The 16,809-nt window shown below is 38.5% G+C and overlaps 1 protein-coding gene across 1 annotated transcript in view; it reads left to right on the top strand.

The window, feature by feature from the left end:
- The window catches only part of lark (RNA-binding protein lark), a 40,216-nt gene extending 24,306 nt beyond the window's left edge, over nucleotides 1-15,910 (top strand). Inside the window, exons 3-4 of the mRNA XM_017619217.1 lie at nucleotides 15,111-15,346; nucleotides 15,404-15,910. Coding sequence (XP_017474706.1) covers nucleotides 15,111-15,346; nucleotides 15,404-15,503 — 336 coding nt within the window. The 3' untranslated portion in view covers nucleotides 15,504-15,910. The remainder of the gene's footprint in view (nucleotides 1-15,110; nucleotides 15,347-15,403) is intronic.
- Nucleotides 15,911-16,809: the final 899 nt, after the last annotated feature.

Genomic DNA, 16,809 nt, shown 5'->3' with positions numbered 1-16,809 from the left:
CCTCCCTCTTCCTCTGCTACCACCAGCGGGTACCGAGTTAAATACTTTCAGAGCTGGAGCGTCGGTGTCCATTCGAACGACATGACCAAGCCGCTGTATTTTAATTCGCTGCATCGTTCCATCGTCTGCGGTATTCGCCGTCGCCAACGCGTAATGGCCCGTAAATCTTCCGCAAAATCTTTCTCTCAAACACCCCAAGAGCCGCCTCATCGAATGTTGTCATTGTCCATGCTTCTGCCGTTTATATAGCGAGCCGCTTGCTCCAAGCAGACACCCGCTTGCAGCCGCACCTACTGGTGAACAGACGCTGCAGACTTCAGTGAGCCCTTAAACCGAATAAGTCAGAGTGGCCCCACCGAAGCTCCCTCTCTTTCTGCCGTGACCCAAGGCTCCACTCGGATTGGTTACCGCATCTCGCACATGGGTTGCTCACGTTGCCCAGAGTGCGCGAACGAGGACGCAAGAGTCGGGATTGAGTATAGCCATGCAACTGTAACTGCATACCCAGCGCAACGACTATACCCCATTGCACTCCTAAGTTTTGAATAGTCAAATTAAAATATGCAATCATTTTTTGTATGAAGTAGGAGCGAGAAATAATGTTATTCATACGCCATATCGCACATGGCCGTAATCGTAAATACTCGTATATGGCGTATGAGTAACATTTTCTTTGTTAAATATTTTTATTTATTCGCAATGCAAACTTAAATGAAAATATCTTGAAAAATTACTTGATCTATGATCCGTAATCTATGGCCCAAAATTAAGTTTACGTGTTTCTTCGTTTTTTTGTGCCATTTTAGCGTTCCTAAAGTGTAATAGGCAATCCAATAAAAAAATTGTTTAATTGTTGCGAATTAAAACTCAACGAAACTAAGACAAGTAAGATTTCATATCTATGTATGTATTTTTGTATTATTTAATTATATTCATAATTTTCATCGTCGTCGATATATCCATTATCGTCGTCAGTGATACTCCAGTCCGATTGGTCATTGCCTTTGACGTAAATTTCTGAAATAATTTAACCAAGTTAATACAATTCTGAATTACCACAAATTTATATACATATAATAATTTGACATAATAATAACATACCTGATAGACTTCTTAGAGAATAACTGACATAATTCGGTAGCTGATCCCTTCAAACCAAACAGCACTGATTAAACCATCTTTTATGAGAATAATTTATTACAAGTGCATCACATTTGTTGCATAAAATGTACAAATAATACAGAACCAACCGTGAGAGCTCAAATAGCCACCGACGTCAAACCGAAGAACGTGTCAGCTGACACCACCTATATTATGGGATTCTCGTGTTAACGAAAATTCACCACTCTTTTTATAGCTTTTTAGTCGGTAAGTCTGCGGCCGCTGTGGTGTAGTGGTTAGCAGTACGCGCTACCGGTCCGCAGCACCTGGGATCAATCCCGGATCAACCCCTCGGCTCCTCGGCAGGCAAGGGCAAACATCCGAGTGTATTTCTGCTATTACTTTTTAATTGGAATTTCAAGAAATAATTCGGGTATGCAGTTTTGCTGCCCATTAAATTTTAGTATAATATTGTGCAAGTTTGAATTAGCTCAAAAATAAAAATTTGCCCTAAGAGGACTTCTGGGCATTTAAGAATTAATCATCAAATCTTTGTAAAACTCTTTATGGAAAGGAATACATGAATAACATGAATTTTACTAAATTTGTTGCTTTTGTCAATTTTTATTGTGGCGTATTAATATTTATTTCAATAGTGTTATTGAGCTTTGTACCACGACTTGTCCTAACAAACGAATTGTTGCTTTTGTTTTGCATAACATTGTATGTGTAGATAGATAGATAGATTAACAGGTCTATTCTGCGCTGGTAACATACATTTTGTAAAAGGTAATTAAACTGTCTGTAAATTTTTAAACTTTTTTCGCATTCTGTGCGCTCTTGTAACCGGTAAATTTGGTTACCATCTCATGAGCTGGTAACAAAATATTGCCCCGTGAAATATGCAATACAAGAATTTCCACAAATTTCCATAGCTGAATTGCTGAATATTTTCACTGCATTACCAACGTACCTAGAATCGCGGTGACAAGAAGTGGTAACATTTTTTGGTAATACAATTTTCCGGTCACAAAATCTTCGGTAACGCGCAGAATAGACCTGTGAGTAGAGGTATGCACTGCGACCAAAGGATCTATTGTGCTCTCGACTGTTTAGAGTACCTAAACTCTTCCCAGAGAACCCAGAAATTTAAGGAGATCTCCGGGGGTTAGCGATTGTATGACTTCTTCACTTGGCCTGAGTTGGCCTAGGTGTCCCTCCCGTCTTCTCGCAACTGCCTCACATCCGCCAAGCCGATGCAGGGGGGTCTCCTCAGTCACATCGCAGAAGCGACATAGGTCGTTAGACCAGATCCCCAACTTGTGCAGGTGACCTTTCAGTCTGCAGTGAAACGTCAGAATACCTGTCAATATCCTTACCCTCTTTGGGGAGGTAGGTTTATTATTGCTCTATACCTTGTAAGTTTGTAACCTCCCAGTAGGCTGTTAGCCTGGCGTAGGCTTACCGTGTTACGCCAGTGCTGATTTCTTACTGTGTTCCTCGCCTTCCTTAGCTATTCCTTGATTGTACTAGGTCCAATCGCTATGAGGGGCTCAGGCCCTTTAGGCTGCCGTCCTAGCTAGTCGGTCCGCTTCCTCATTGCCAACAACTCCTACGTGACCTTGCACCCAAGTTAATTGGATGTCGTTATACTCCGACAGGGCGTTGAGCTTATCAATACACTCAAGAACCTCAAATGATTAGAGAGCCGTGAGTGCTGCCTGACTGTATGTGTAAGCGCCAACCTATTATTATAATTAGTATGGTCACTTAAATTTTGGTAGGAGTTTCTTATTGGCTCCCACGTTTTATTATCACGAAATCTCCATCGAAAAATGTTTTTACGCTCATGTTCTTCTGCTCACTTCGACCTAAGTTATAATTTTGTAGTTTCTCGATAGTTCTTTCACCACCCCTATGCAGGGCCTCGTAAGTCCCTTCCCTCTGGGCCTGACGTGTATACGTTTAGGTATTATTTCACCACTCTAAATCTAAATCTTTACCCAATGCACGTACGATTTATTTCATTTCATTTATTAAATGTATAACCATTTGTACAATAAGATATAATCTTTTATAGTACAACAAATTGCTGATTTAAATATAGACAAAGAGAAAAGCATACATACATACATTTGCAATCTTAAGAATAAAAACAAGGACAAATAAATAAACTAACATTATAATTATAATCCCTAAACAATAAAGATTAAGAGAACTAAGGAATACGATAAGAAATAAAAACATACAAAGATAGAAAATAAATTAAGAATGTTGATAATGATTGATAGGTAAAGATAGATGGCCAGTCCATTCAAAACCAGGGACATAACAGTTATAAGTTTTATCGCAAAAACGTTGATCTATAACAGTTATTAGATGAGAAATTTTTTTCCGTTGCCGATAAGAGTTATTTCCCAACGTTTATTTTTTACGTTGCCTCATAACAGTTACTGCCCAACGTTTATTTTTTACGTTGCCCATAAGAGTTATTTCCCAACGTTTATTTTATACGTTGCCTGATAACAGTTACTCCCCAACGTTTATTTTTTACGTTGCCAATAAGAGTTATTTCCCAACGCTTATTTTTTACGTTGCCTGATAGCACTTACTGCCCAACGTTTTTTTTACGTTACCGATAAGNCGTTGCCTGATAGCACTTACTGCCCAACGTTTTTTTTACGTTACTGATAAGTATTATGCAATATAAATATTTTTTCCGTTGCCAGTCTATATAAGTATATAATTTGAATGCCATCAGATCTGCACCGTTCGTTCGATTTTCATCGAAATCGTATCAGCCGTTGGCGAGATTACCTGTTACAAAAAAAATTTACTTCTCCTTATTTAATTAGTATAGAAGATAGTATAGACTGGCAACGGAAAAATTTCTATTGCATAATAGTTATCAGGCAACGTAAAAAATAAGAGTTGGGAAATAACTCTAATCGGCAACGTAAAAAATAAACGTTGGGAAATAACTCTTATGGGCAACGAAAATAATAAACGTTGGGCAATAACTGTTATTGGCAACGTAAAAAATAAACGTTGGGAAATAACTATTATCGGCAACGGAAAACATATTTCTCATCTAATAACTGTTACGAAACAACGTTTTCGTTAAATTTCAGAATTCGGGCAACGTTTTCAATTTGTGAATTCGAGATAAGTTATTTTTGGTCCCTGTTCAAAACATTATTTCTTAAAATGTGCGTAAATAGATTGCTCAAAGTTGCTTCTGCTTAGACTACTTCTTACACCAGCAGGGATAGAGTTCCACAAACGTATAGCGTTGACGAAGAACAGCCCAGTAGATAATTTCACGAGTTAAAAGCACTTCCAAAAGGCCTTCTGAGAATCAAGAGGTCTTCCACTCTACACTCCTTTCTCCCTTCTTTTTTGTATGGAGTGGCACAAATTGAAGGGCTTCCTCTTTCGCTACCCACAAAAGGCCTTTTATAGGACAAACTTCAGAAGGCCTTTTGGAGGAGTTCTTTAAAGTTGCTCTTTAATTTATAAAAATCATACATCTTTGAAGTATTTGCTTAAGGTTTATATCAAATTTGTGTTATTGTAACTTAAAATTTTTATTGGAATTCATTTGTAATGTTAGATAATATAAATTTATGTATTCGCGTAAATTGCAAATGGATAAGCCCTTCTAGAAGGCATGCAAGGAAGTACTTTTTCATCCCTTCTTGGGTAGGCCTCTTAGGATGGCTTCACTTAAGAAGGCCTACCTAAATTATCTTCTGGGAGTCTCTCTGATGCTAACGTACTAAAGTGAGGGACAATTAGATCTGTTACCCGTGCAGACCTAGTAAATACTAACTTATTAAAAAGGTAACCTGGAGATTCCATAGCAATCAGTCTATATAGAAAAACACAGTTTCGGGCTTTCAAATATTCTGATATTCCACAACCCAAGAGGCTACACTTCCACGGCGATATATGCTCGAACCTTGTGAGACCATATACATAACGGGTTACATTATTAAACAAAATATCAACCTTGCGCATCGAGTTGTTATCAAGCTTGCTGTAAACTACCTCAGCGTATGTGATTTGCGGCATTATTATTTGTAGGGCAAGCTGACGCCTTGTACTCTGTGGAGTATAAAATGCAGACACTTAAATTTCGTAAGGTAGCATAAACCCTTCCAACCATTGCATTAATATGGTCTGTACAAGTCAGGTTAGAGTTTAGTATAAACCCTAAATTTTTTACCTTGCTGACGATTTTCAGAGGTTTGTTAGCGATGATCAGCGGCGATAAAAAGCTGAAATCTATGTTTTTCTTATTAAGTATTGGCAAAACAAGTGATTTATCACAATTGAGATGCAAACCATTGGCATTCACCCAATTGGAAATAACGGATAGCTCAGCATTAATATCGCCGCACAATCGATCAGCTTGCACCAGAGGAGCCGATAAGTATAGTTGAATATCGTCAGCATAGGCATGGAGATTAGCTTTTAGGCAGACCTGAAAAATGTCATTTAGAAATAGGCTAAAAAGAAGTGGGCCAAGTATAGATCCCTGAGGCACCCCAGCACGCACCCCCTTTGGCTGAGAGAGCTCAGAACCAATTCGTACACGTTGGAGCCTGCCAAGCAAATAGCTACTCATAAGTTGCAGAGCACTTCTCCCAAATCCAAAGTATCTTTCAAGTTTAGTGCATAGTAGCGCGTGATTAACCGAGTCAAAAGCTTTAGAAAAGTCTAGTAAACGGAGCAAGGTTAAGTGATTTTTATCGAATGTCATCTAGAATTTTTAATATGACAGTGCTGCAGCTATGGCTTCTTCGAAAACCTGATTGAAGTGGAGAGAGGAGATTATGTGTTTCAATATGTATCGAAATTTGTTCAGCCATAAGGGTCTCAAAGACTTTGGACAAAGCAGACAAAATACTGATTGGACGAAAATCATTTGGACAATTTGCAGAACTCTTTTTAGCGACAGGTAACACAGAACCAATTTTCCACAGATGTGGAAAACGAGAGGTTGTTACACCGTGATTTATGATGTGAGTGAGAGCTCCAAGGATAAAGGGTATTGTAACTTTTATAAACTTTATTGGAAGACCATCTTCTCCTACAGCATTAGACCTTGTACCAAGAACACATCTACTCACAACATATTCGGTTACTGTAGAAAACTCAAAAGACGAACCTTCGAAACACAAGCAACTACATGGAACAAAAGTGGGGGCTACTACATTAGACACACAAGACCCAAGAAAGGCATCATTGACGTCGTCAGGTGATAGAGTGCATCGCACATTCTCCTTACTACGTACCCTAAGACTACTGATATTGCGCCACAAGACACCCGGTGGTAGATTGGAATCTAGTTTATTTGCGTAGTAAGCGCGCTTTGCGCACCTTGTAACGGAAGTTGAAATATTCCTAGCCGACCTAAATGCATCCCAGTTCGATAAGGTGGGATTTTTCTTCCAACGTGAATGGAGCTTGTTTCGCAATTTGATGGCCGACTGAACCTTTCTATTATACCACGGGCAAGACGAAAATCTAACAGGGACAGTGCGAACAGGCACATGGTTGTCGAAAGCATCTCTAAGAGTACTAACAAGGAAGTTAAGTTTGGCGTCAACTGATTGACAATGCCAGCATTCAGCCCAGTCTATTCTGCCAAGGTCCGAGAAAAGTGCATCTAATTAATACTCCGGAAGTCCCTATACGAAAATGTCTGATCGTCACGACTCCGCTCAACATTAATGTTCAAGCAACAAAAAATTAGATCATGGTCAGATAAAAACTTAATTTGGTCAAATTTTAAAACACTGGTCAAGTCGGAAACAATAAAATAGTCAAGTAGGCTTGGACTGCAATTTACCGCATATCTTGTTGGTATCACCATGTTTACCATCGAGAGCCCCGCGCATGCAACATTGTCTACGAAATTTTTACTGTAACAGTCACGCACCAGAGTATTCACATTAAAATCTCCACAAACAATGATATGATTATAATCAACAAGATACGCAGACATGACATCAAAAAACGGACTAAGACTAACAGATTTATGCGGATTATAGACACAAGAAACAAGTGCTTTAAAATTTTTAACTGTTATTTCTACAACAAGGAATTCAGTGCCACGGCTTGAGGACATTCTTAAATTTTTCATCCGTAAATGGCTTCTACAATAAATAGCAACTCCACCACCTCTCTTGCCGACCCTATCGTTACGTAGAAGACTGTAATTTCCTATGTCAACAGAGGAGTCACTAAGCCACGCATCAAACTACGTCTCAGATACACAAATAACATCAATTGACGAACATTAAAACACATTCCTAACATAGTCCATCTTATCAGTATTCAAGCTACGAGCGTTGAAGTGCACTATGTTAAGGCACTTCTGACGACTACAGAGAACATTTAACTTAGCGAGACTGTTCACATCAGCGCTAGAAACCCTATATTGTACACTCATGCAAGGTGCAAGCAAAAACAACTTCACTCATAGAGAACAAAGATAAAGAATTGAAAGAATGGCCATCTTTACAAAGTAAGAAGCGCAATAAGAGGTATAACACACGTAGTAATTATAGAACATAGATATATAACAGCAAAGAGCATTAACGAAATCGCTGCAGATCACTCTCATTGCAAATTTTGGTTGCGGGCTCATTCGTATCATACCGCACATGTACAAAACCCCTGCGGGTAAAAACCGACAGCAACTTCCCCTCCCGCCGTATCTTAACCGCCGCCTGCAGCAGTTTTCTATGTTTAATAGGAAGACTATCAAAAATACTAAATTTTCCCTCCACACCCAAAGAGTTAAGCGGGATGGTAGATTTGATGCGCTAACGGCATTCAGCGAAGGCATGGAGAGTCCGATTTCGATCGAGAGGAGAGTAGAATTTTATAATGACTGCACTGTTGGGGCTCACGGAGTTAGATTTTACCCGGAAAATATCTTTGATTGGCGGAACCATGAAATCAATGGAGAGGCAAATTCGATTGAAAATGCTTTATAAGTTCTCACCCTCCATATACGGCAACCCAAAGGCAACAGCATCAGCAGCATGATCGGAAGTCGCCTTCTGCGACAGAACACTTTCAAGCGACGTCCGTAGTTCCGCAATCTCACCTTCATGTTTGGTTATTTCCAATTCCATTTTCGCTATATGCTCAGAAGATTCATCCGCTCTTGCTGTCAAAGTCGCTACTTCCGCATCCAAACGCCTGACAAGCTTCTCTTCCAACTCAGATATTTTTGAAGAGAGCTTCCCGAAGAGCTGGAGCTGCTCAGTGTGTATTTTGACTTTTTCTTCCAGCACGCCCGCTAAAACGGTAGTTACTCCAGCAGACTCATCAAGCTTAGCAGCCTTAGGAAAGGGGGACTCTCTGCTAGCGCGGCGTTTTAATGATGTTGATGTGGTTGTGTTTGTCACTGACATTTTACCACAGAATGTAAGATTTGTATGCGCTAGATAAGTACTTAAAACAAGTAAATTAACGACGGCACATGCTCAGCGCGCGAAAAATAGTCGAATTGATATATGAAACTTATTAAATTAAGCAAAAGCAAGTGATTATCGCGGAGCAACTATGATGCAGGGTTACCAAGTATACCCACTAAACTTCGATTTACCCTTTGAAATTGCCCATTTGCTTTGTGGGAATGCACTGCTACTTTTACATGCGTGATGTTCCTGTTTGCATTTTCATTTTGGTTATGCCAAAATGTCCCGCTAATACCCTCTTACGCAGTCCCTTCGGAATGAACACTCTCATCCCTCGGAGCAAGCAACCCTTTTGTAAAGAAAATTCTGATTGGGCTATACCGAAAAGAAATGACGGTTCACAATCGCGGCCATATTGTCTCGATGACGTCCACTTCATCGATGTTTTCGTTGACTTTAGCGTACGGCTGGCGCGATAGTGCATCAGCATTCGCATTTTCGCAGCTTTTCTTTATGCGTATTTCGTACCCTAATGATCCTAAGTAAATTGCGTATTGCTTGCATTCTTGTCGCAGACAGGGTTGACAGTCCCTTACGTGGCGAAAATATCTGAGCTACAGCTTTGTTGTCGGTGGCTGAGATAAATTTCCGGCCAAATAAATATTGGTAGAATTTTCGCACACCAAATATAATGGCGTACGCCTCTCGATCCACTTCGCTTTAACGTTGGTGAGTCTGATTCAACGTCTGCGACGCGAACTGGATAGGTTTCTCTGTACCGTCTTTATAAACGTGGCTAAGTACTGCCCCCACCCCAATCGGGCTCGCATCCACAGTGTAAACACTGTATCGAATTGCATTTCTTACAATCCAGGTCAAAATGAAACGGTATGTCTTTGCGTAGTAATCTATTGAGCGGGTACACTGCCGTGCTCAAGTTTCTTATGAATCGCCCATAATAATTTACAATACCTATGTACATTTTCACCCGCTTTGATGTCACCGTGACCCACACGAAACCCAAACAGTCCAACGGAGGTTTACAATAGCTAACAAATTGTGTATCAGTCGGTTTTACTTTACAGGGTCCAAAATGCTTTTTAGCGTCGGAGCGCCGGTGTCGATTTCAAACAAAATCATCAGGCCATTTACGGCTACCCTGCTCATTATTTTCTTTCGTTTCGATACCGCATCTCCATTACCGCCCCCGCTCACTTTGAACAACTCCTCCACAACTTTTTCTTGTGTTATTTGATTTAGTGTTCGCTTTCTTTTAAAGCACATTTTCCTCAAATGACCTTCTTACAGCAATGACAAATTGCTTCTTTATATTTACATTCGTTTGCCTCGTGGGAAGTGTTCCCACATCGAAAACAACTCTTCTCTTTACCTTCAGATTTTGGTTTCTCTTTTCTGTTCTGTCTTTGCTTTGCTTCTCCTCCTTCTTGTAGTTAACCTTATTAACTTCACCTAGAGGCACCTGTTTTTGCAGTTCACCTCCTTCTCTTTCTGCTAATTCATATGCACATGCTATTTGAATTGCGTCTACCAAGGTTAAAACTTTTTCCAGCAAAAACAAATTGATTCCGTAATGCGGTATCCGCATACATACCAAAATTACATCCCGTTGCTAATCGGCGCAGCGCCTCCAAAAACTCTGAACACGTCTCCTCGACTTTTTGTTTGCGCGAGTGAAATCTATAACTTTCTAGGATTTCATTGTGCTTGGGATTGAAGTGTTCTTCTAGCAACTTCACGATCGCCTCGTACTCCATAATTTCCGGTGTATTCGGCAATGCTTTATCACACAGTATATCATACACTGCTGTACCCATATAGTGCAGCAAAAATTGTCGTTTTTTTGCGGCATCTGCTTCAAATATTTCAAGCCTCTTGACCCAACGACTCCCAAGTAGTAATTTTTGCATCGAATCAGTCAAAAGTAAACGACGTACTTGCCATTTTGACTGCTGTCTTCACCGATTCTGCTATTATATTTGAAACCGCGTATGAGTGTCTTTTTCGTACTTCTCGGCGCCAGAATTGTTATATACGCCCGAATCACAATATAACCAGTAAACAACCTTCGGTGAATTTGGCGACTGCCTTCCTCGGGGATGAATATGCTAGGGATGAAATTATTGGTACACACGCCATCCAAGCACGCAGGGTTGCTTTTAAGCAACAAGAAATAATTAACTCCAAATAGTTTCAAAAATATAGTGTAAAACGAATAATTCCACATAAAATGGTATACATAAATGACTAATTATACCCGAGCGCACTTGTGCACAAGGGTATTATAACTTTGTTCACATAACGGTTGTTTGTAACAGGCAAAACGAATCGAGATAGATATAGACAAATGTATACATAAATGATCAGAATGAAAAGAGAAATCGATTAAGCGGTGACTGTCTGTCCGTCCGTCTGTCCGTCCGTCCGTGTGTGCACACGATAACTCGAGTAAAAATTGAGATATCTTAACGAAACTTGGTACGTGAACTTCTTTTGGGCGTAGGACGGATGGTATTGAAAATGGGCGAAATCGGACAATAACCACGCCTACCTCCCATATAACGGTAATTTTCAGAAATACGAAAACTGCGATATTTTAGTAACTACTGAAGATAATTCACTCAAAATTGATATTTACAATGAGTTTTAGACGAAAAATAAGAATATTAAAAAATTTTGGCAAATGGGCGTAGCCACGCCTACTTATGGTTACATGTGTATATCTTGGTAACCGCTGCACCAATTTCTTCCAAACTTGGCACAGTTGTTGGTCTTGGTACAGCATACCAAATGGCCGAAAATTTTTAAAATCGGACAATAACCACGCCCACATCCCATATAACGGTAATTTGGAGAAATACGAAATCTTCGATAAATCCGTAAATATTGAAGCTAATTTATTCAAAATTGATGCTTGCAACAATTCTTTATCAGGAAATACGCTTATCATAAAATTTTGGAAAATGGGCGTGGCACCGCCCACTTATGATCACATATATGTATCTCGGTAACCGTTCTACCAATTTGTACCAAACTCGGTATGGTTATTGTGCTTGCCACATAAAAGCAAAACGTTCAAAATTATTGAAATCGGACTAAAATTACGGCTTTTCATATAACGGTAAATTTTAGAAATGCTCGAAACGTCAATATTTCGAAATTTACGGACGCTAATTTATTCAAAACTGATACACCCCGGCTTACCATGTAGCTGTAGCTTCCGGAAAGGTGAAAAGGCATATATGTAATACTTGCGCCGGGTATTTAATGTTCGGCCCCGCCCGAACTTAGACTTTCTTACTTGTTTTCTAAACGATTTAAATAAAACGCATTTCATAACCTTTTTTGTGCAAACGGCATTTGCGAGTTGATAGAAAAGTACTACGGATTGTAAATTTTTGTTAACTATGAGGTGAATGAAAATTTTCAACCCGGCCTGACGGTTTTGAAGAATTTTTTGTTCTAATTTTATTACTAAGGCATCTAATAAATGCATGGCTTTTAGTTCTAGAAGAACAAAGGTCAGTAAAGACAAGTCTTTTATGTATAATTTCTGATTTTAATTGCTCAACTTCTTTTGCACCAGAACTGTCAAAAATTTCCAGCAGTAAAAAGTTACGAATTGGCACAGCAGAAATGTAAAATTTTCTCGCCATAATAAAAAGTTTTTTTCAACATGGAACTTTTCTACTAATTGACATGAAATTACTATCTCAACGCTCGGAGCGCTGCCACTGAGGGCCAACTGATAAAAAAGAGAAAATTTAGAAAGACCAAACAAAAATTTTGAGATTTCTCGTTGTCAATACGAATGCCATAGTTTTTACCTAGCTCGTGGGACTATGCAAAATTTTTACTGCTTGTAAAGTTGTATACACATAAAGTTGTTGGCGGTAATAAAGAGTCAAAATCAAACTGGAGAAAAGAACAAAAAGCGTACGTTAGTTGTCAGTTATCAAATAAATCCAATTTATTTGCGAATATTTGTTTATTCTATTTATTGAAAGGCAACTACGCGGAAAAGCTTGTGTTAATTATATTGATAACAGAACCTGGCAGCTCGTACGTTGTCTAAATTCTCAAGGGACACAAAATCCACAAAAGAATACATTGCTTGTATTACCATCAATACGCCATGTATAAATTTTAACAACACACAAAAATAGAGCTTTCGCAAGAGCGTTTGTTTGGTTTTTCAACACCATTTATAATTTTCTTTTAATAAGATCACGATTTGTCAAATGCTTAAATTTATTTATCTAATAATAATGCAGCACACAACCCTGAAATCTAAGAAATAGTCTGAGGAAGGCCATTAAATAGCAGCACACAAAGGTTGGTTACTGTCTATACTGTGGCCCGAATTGTGCTGAGTTCATTTGCAGACTGACTACAATGCGTTTATTTCATATTCACTTCAGATTGACATTTCGTTACATTTGTGTGTGTGTATGACAAAAATACATGTAATTTTTTTTTTGTACTCCTGCTATCACCTTATATTAATTCGCCTTGGCTATAATCAGGCCTGGGCGACGCCGACTGCGCAGTACCCACGGGGTAGCGTCGTGTGTTCGTAGACACGAATTTGAAGGCGAAAATAAACTGCAATTTAGCGTATTAAATTTTAAGCGATTCATTAAGAAACAGTAATTAATTTCTGCCTAATTTTCTCATTCAACTCTGTGTATACGAACTAGGGATGCCAATCCCGGGATCCCGGTGTTTTTGACGTCCCGGATATCCCGGGATTTGCTTGCATTAATCCCGGGATCCCGAAAAATTTTAAATATCGAATTGATACTAAGAATTTGTTTATGAATTTTGAAGTATGATTTTTGTAAAATGGCGTTTTGAGGAAGAGCCTTTTTTGAAGAAGATTTCAACGAATTTGCTCATAGCGTCGCTGATGTAAACGAAACAGAGTTTTAAGGAAAAGTTGGATAATTTTTTAGATCAACTTCCTCAAATCGAAAAACTTATAATTTGTCCGACGTACTGGTAAAAGAAGTTCAAATATTTTGTAATGGAGGAGATAGGGGTCATTATCTTCAAATGGATTATGTCTACCTTTTGACAGTTCAGCCTAAAAGTGTTGAGGCCGAAATATGTTATTCATCAGTAGGTTTTGTATGTAAAAACTGCAGGTCAAGCTTAGAAGACTCCGCTTTGAATGCTTTCCTGCTCTTACGAAAACATTTTAAATGCAATAATAACAACACCTCCACANATGCTTTCCTGCTCTTACGAAAACATTTTAAATGCAATAATAACAACACCAGCAAAAAAGGGTTTTTAACCAGACCCACCTAACAACATGAATTTCGACCCGCTGAATCCGATTCTGAGATCCGTTTAACTCGTACACGCTCAAAATTTCTAGTAAATTGCAAAAAAAAGGCAACAAGTTCTCCATTCGCCATTTCTTTATAGAGTAGAATAAACATGTTTAGAGAAATTGCTTTTGTATATTTTTGTTTTATGTTTTTTTTTTTTATTTATCATTACTTTCAAAAGTACCTGGTATTTACATTGTTATTTGTGATGTATATTTACGTTCCTCAATCACATGGTTTTTTAAATACAATTAAAAAAGGTTTTAATTTAAAATTTGTCTGATTTAATAAATATCACTAGCGTAGAGTGTAAAGTTGCTAAGTCCCAATTTAAAAATTGTACAGGAGAGGAAAAAACTTCTTATAGCCATTTTCTTCAAGTATTTCGCAAAACTTTGAATACAACATTTTGCCTGTTTAAAGCAAAGCAAACCTCCATACGAATCAGAGGGATTCGATCTTTATTTAAAGATTTCGAACTATTGTGGCTTTATAGAATTTTCGGAGCTTTTTTTTGGCCTTAGCGATTTTTCCTTTCATTGAATATAAACGAGGAATCATAAAACAAAGACCTTTACCCTTTTCGAAACGATGCAATTTTAATTTATCTAGCGTCCTATATCAAAATATGATTTTTCACTAAAAGTGAAGTTAACAACTTTTCACTCTAAGCTAGCGATATATGAGTTTTACAATCAGTTTATCGTAAATTTTAAATAGTTTTATTTCATGGTCAGATATTGAATTTTTACTCATATTCATACAATTTTTGACATAAAAAATATCCCGAAATCACGGGATCACAATTTTCCTGATATTTTGGCATCCCGAATACGAACACGCGACGTTACCCCGAGGGTACTACGCAGTCGGCGTCGCCCAGTCCTGGCTATAATATTCAGCATACATAATGTACTTGATACAATTCTGCTTAAATTAAGTTTGTTTTTCGTATCTGGGAGCCAATAGTTTGCTTTTAATGCCTGGTAACTTTTTTTGGGGATGCGGCTCGGTTATTTGTACAATGATTTTGGGTTGTTGCGGCGTGACCCGAATCAAAAAAAATTTCCATACACGTGTAGTCAAAGGATTAAATTTTAATTTCAACTATACATACTACATACATATCTTTCTATGTGGTTTTATGAGTTTAGTTTGTCTTGACTCGCGGTGACTGGAAATTGGAATTTTTAATAAAGTTTAATATTTTTTTCAGGATTATGACTACTATGATCGTAGATTCGATGATACTCGCGACTTATTTGAAAGGCGCTATCAAAGCTCACGAATGCGGGATTTCCCGCCACCACCATTATCTCGTCGGGAGCCCATGCCCCTTCCCCCACCGTTAAGTGGCAGTATAAGAGGTAGCAGCCTTTCACGTGGTTATGATTCTATGTTTAGTCGCCGTTCACCACCCCCTCGAAGCAGCAATGGACTTAGCCGCTATGGGTATGGTAAATTATGATTTTAATATAAATGGTTGTGCAATAAATTTTCAATTTGTAGTTATGAGGATTTTAGTCGCGATTCATTTGACGATAGGATGATTTCGTCAAGAGGAATGCGCGGTCCATCGCCGCCGGGTCGTCGTTATGCACCATACTGAGATGAACTTTACTTCGGCCGCACAACTTATATGAGCGGTAGTTTGTGTGACGGATAAGAGAACCTGCTCACGGTCAAATGACAATTCATTTATATGAACTTTTTTTTATCACATTCACATACTTTAAATGTATTACAAAGGGTTTAAGGTGTATTTAAATCTATTATATTCACAGATCACGTATAGTTTTGAAGAATTGTATAGATTTACAATTTAAAATACATAATTATGTAATATGTCATTTTTGTCCATTAAGTTTTGACGACATTCTTTACAGTACATAGTATCAAATACACGGAGCTGAAATTGCAGTATATCAGTAGCAATTAATAAGATTCACTAATATTTCAATATGATAATATAACTTGCGGATACAATAAAACGCATGATGAAATTGAAAACTTGAATCCATGTTGAGAGTAAATCATTCAGCTTATAGCGAACTGCCAACTTCCCAATTTGTTTTTGTTTTGCCTATTAAAATATGGGAACAAATTATTCACGTGGCATCGGCAATAAAGCTGATAAGAGCCGGTTGCTCAAAGCCTGGTTGATAATAATTTTCGGTTAACGTCGTTATCGACGTCTTCGACTCCATGTATGTAACACGGTGTCGGTAACGTCGATAACGCTGTTTAACCGGAGATTAGTGTCAAGCAGGCTTTGAGCAAGGGCCGTTTTCGCCATCTCTGGTTAAAACTAATTTCAAGTTAAACATCGTTGCCGACGTTATCGACACAATGTAATATGCATGGAGTCAGTAACGTCGGTAACAATGTTTCACTAGGGATTAGTGTAAACCAGAGGTGGTGAAAACGGCGCTAAGGGCCGGTTGTTCAATGTCTGGTTATCACTACTTCCCGGTTAAACACGTTTTTGACATCATGCATATAACATGTGATCGATAAAGCAGTCGTTGTATTTAACCGGAGCTTATACCTCCGATTTGTACTAATCAGACATTGAACAACCGGTGCTAAAGGTCCTTTCCACCATCTCTGGTTAACACTTATTCCCCGTTAAACATCATTATCGAGTCAGTGTTATACGCATGGAGTCGGTGACGGCGACAACTATGTTTAACAGGTCTTCTGCACGTTCTGCAAAAATNTTTCCACCATCTCTGGTTAACACTTATTCCCCGTTAAACATCATTATCGACTCAGTGTTATACGCATGGAGTCGGTGACGTCGACAACTATGTTTAACAGGTCTTCTGCACGTTCTGCAAAAACAACAAANTCGCGTGTAATCGGTTATCGAACGCACAGCACTACATACGTAGAAGTCTGTTGGTTTTTGATTT

The sequence above is a fragment of the Rhagoletis zephyria genome, unplaced genomic scaffold (genome assembly GCF_001687245.7).
Source record: "Rhagoletis zephyria isolate East Lansing unplaced genomic scaffold, Rhagoletis_zephyria_1.1 Rzeph_scaffold_01809, whole genome shotgun sequence".
In the NCBI taxonomy this organism is placed as follows: Eukaryota; Metazoa; Arthropoda; class Insecta; order Diptera; family Tephritidae; genus Rhagoletis; species Rhagoletis zephyria.
This window is presented reverse-complemented; position numbering and strand designations above follow the sequence as displayed.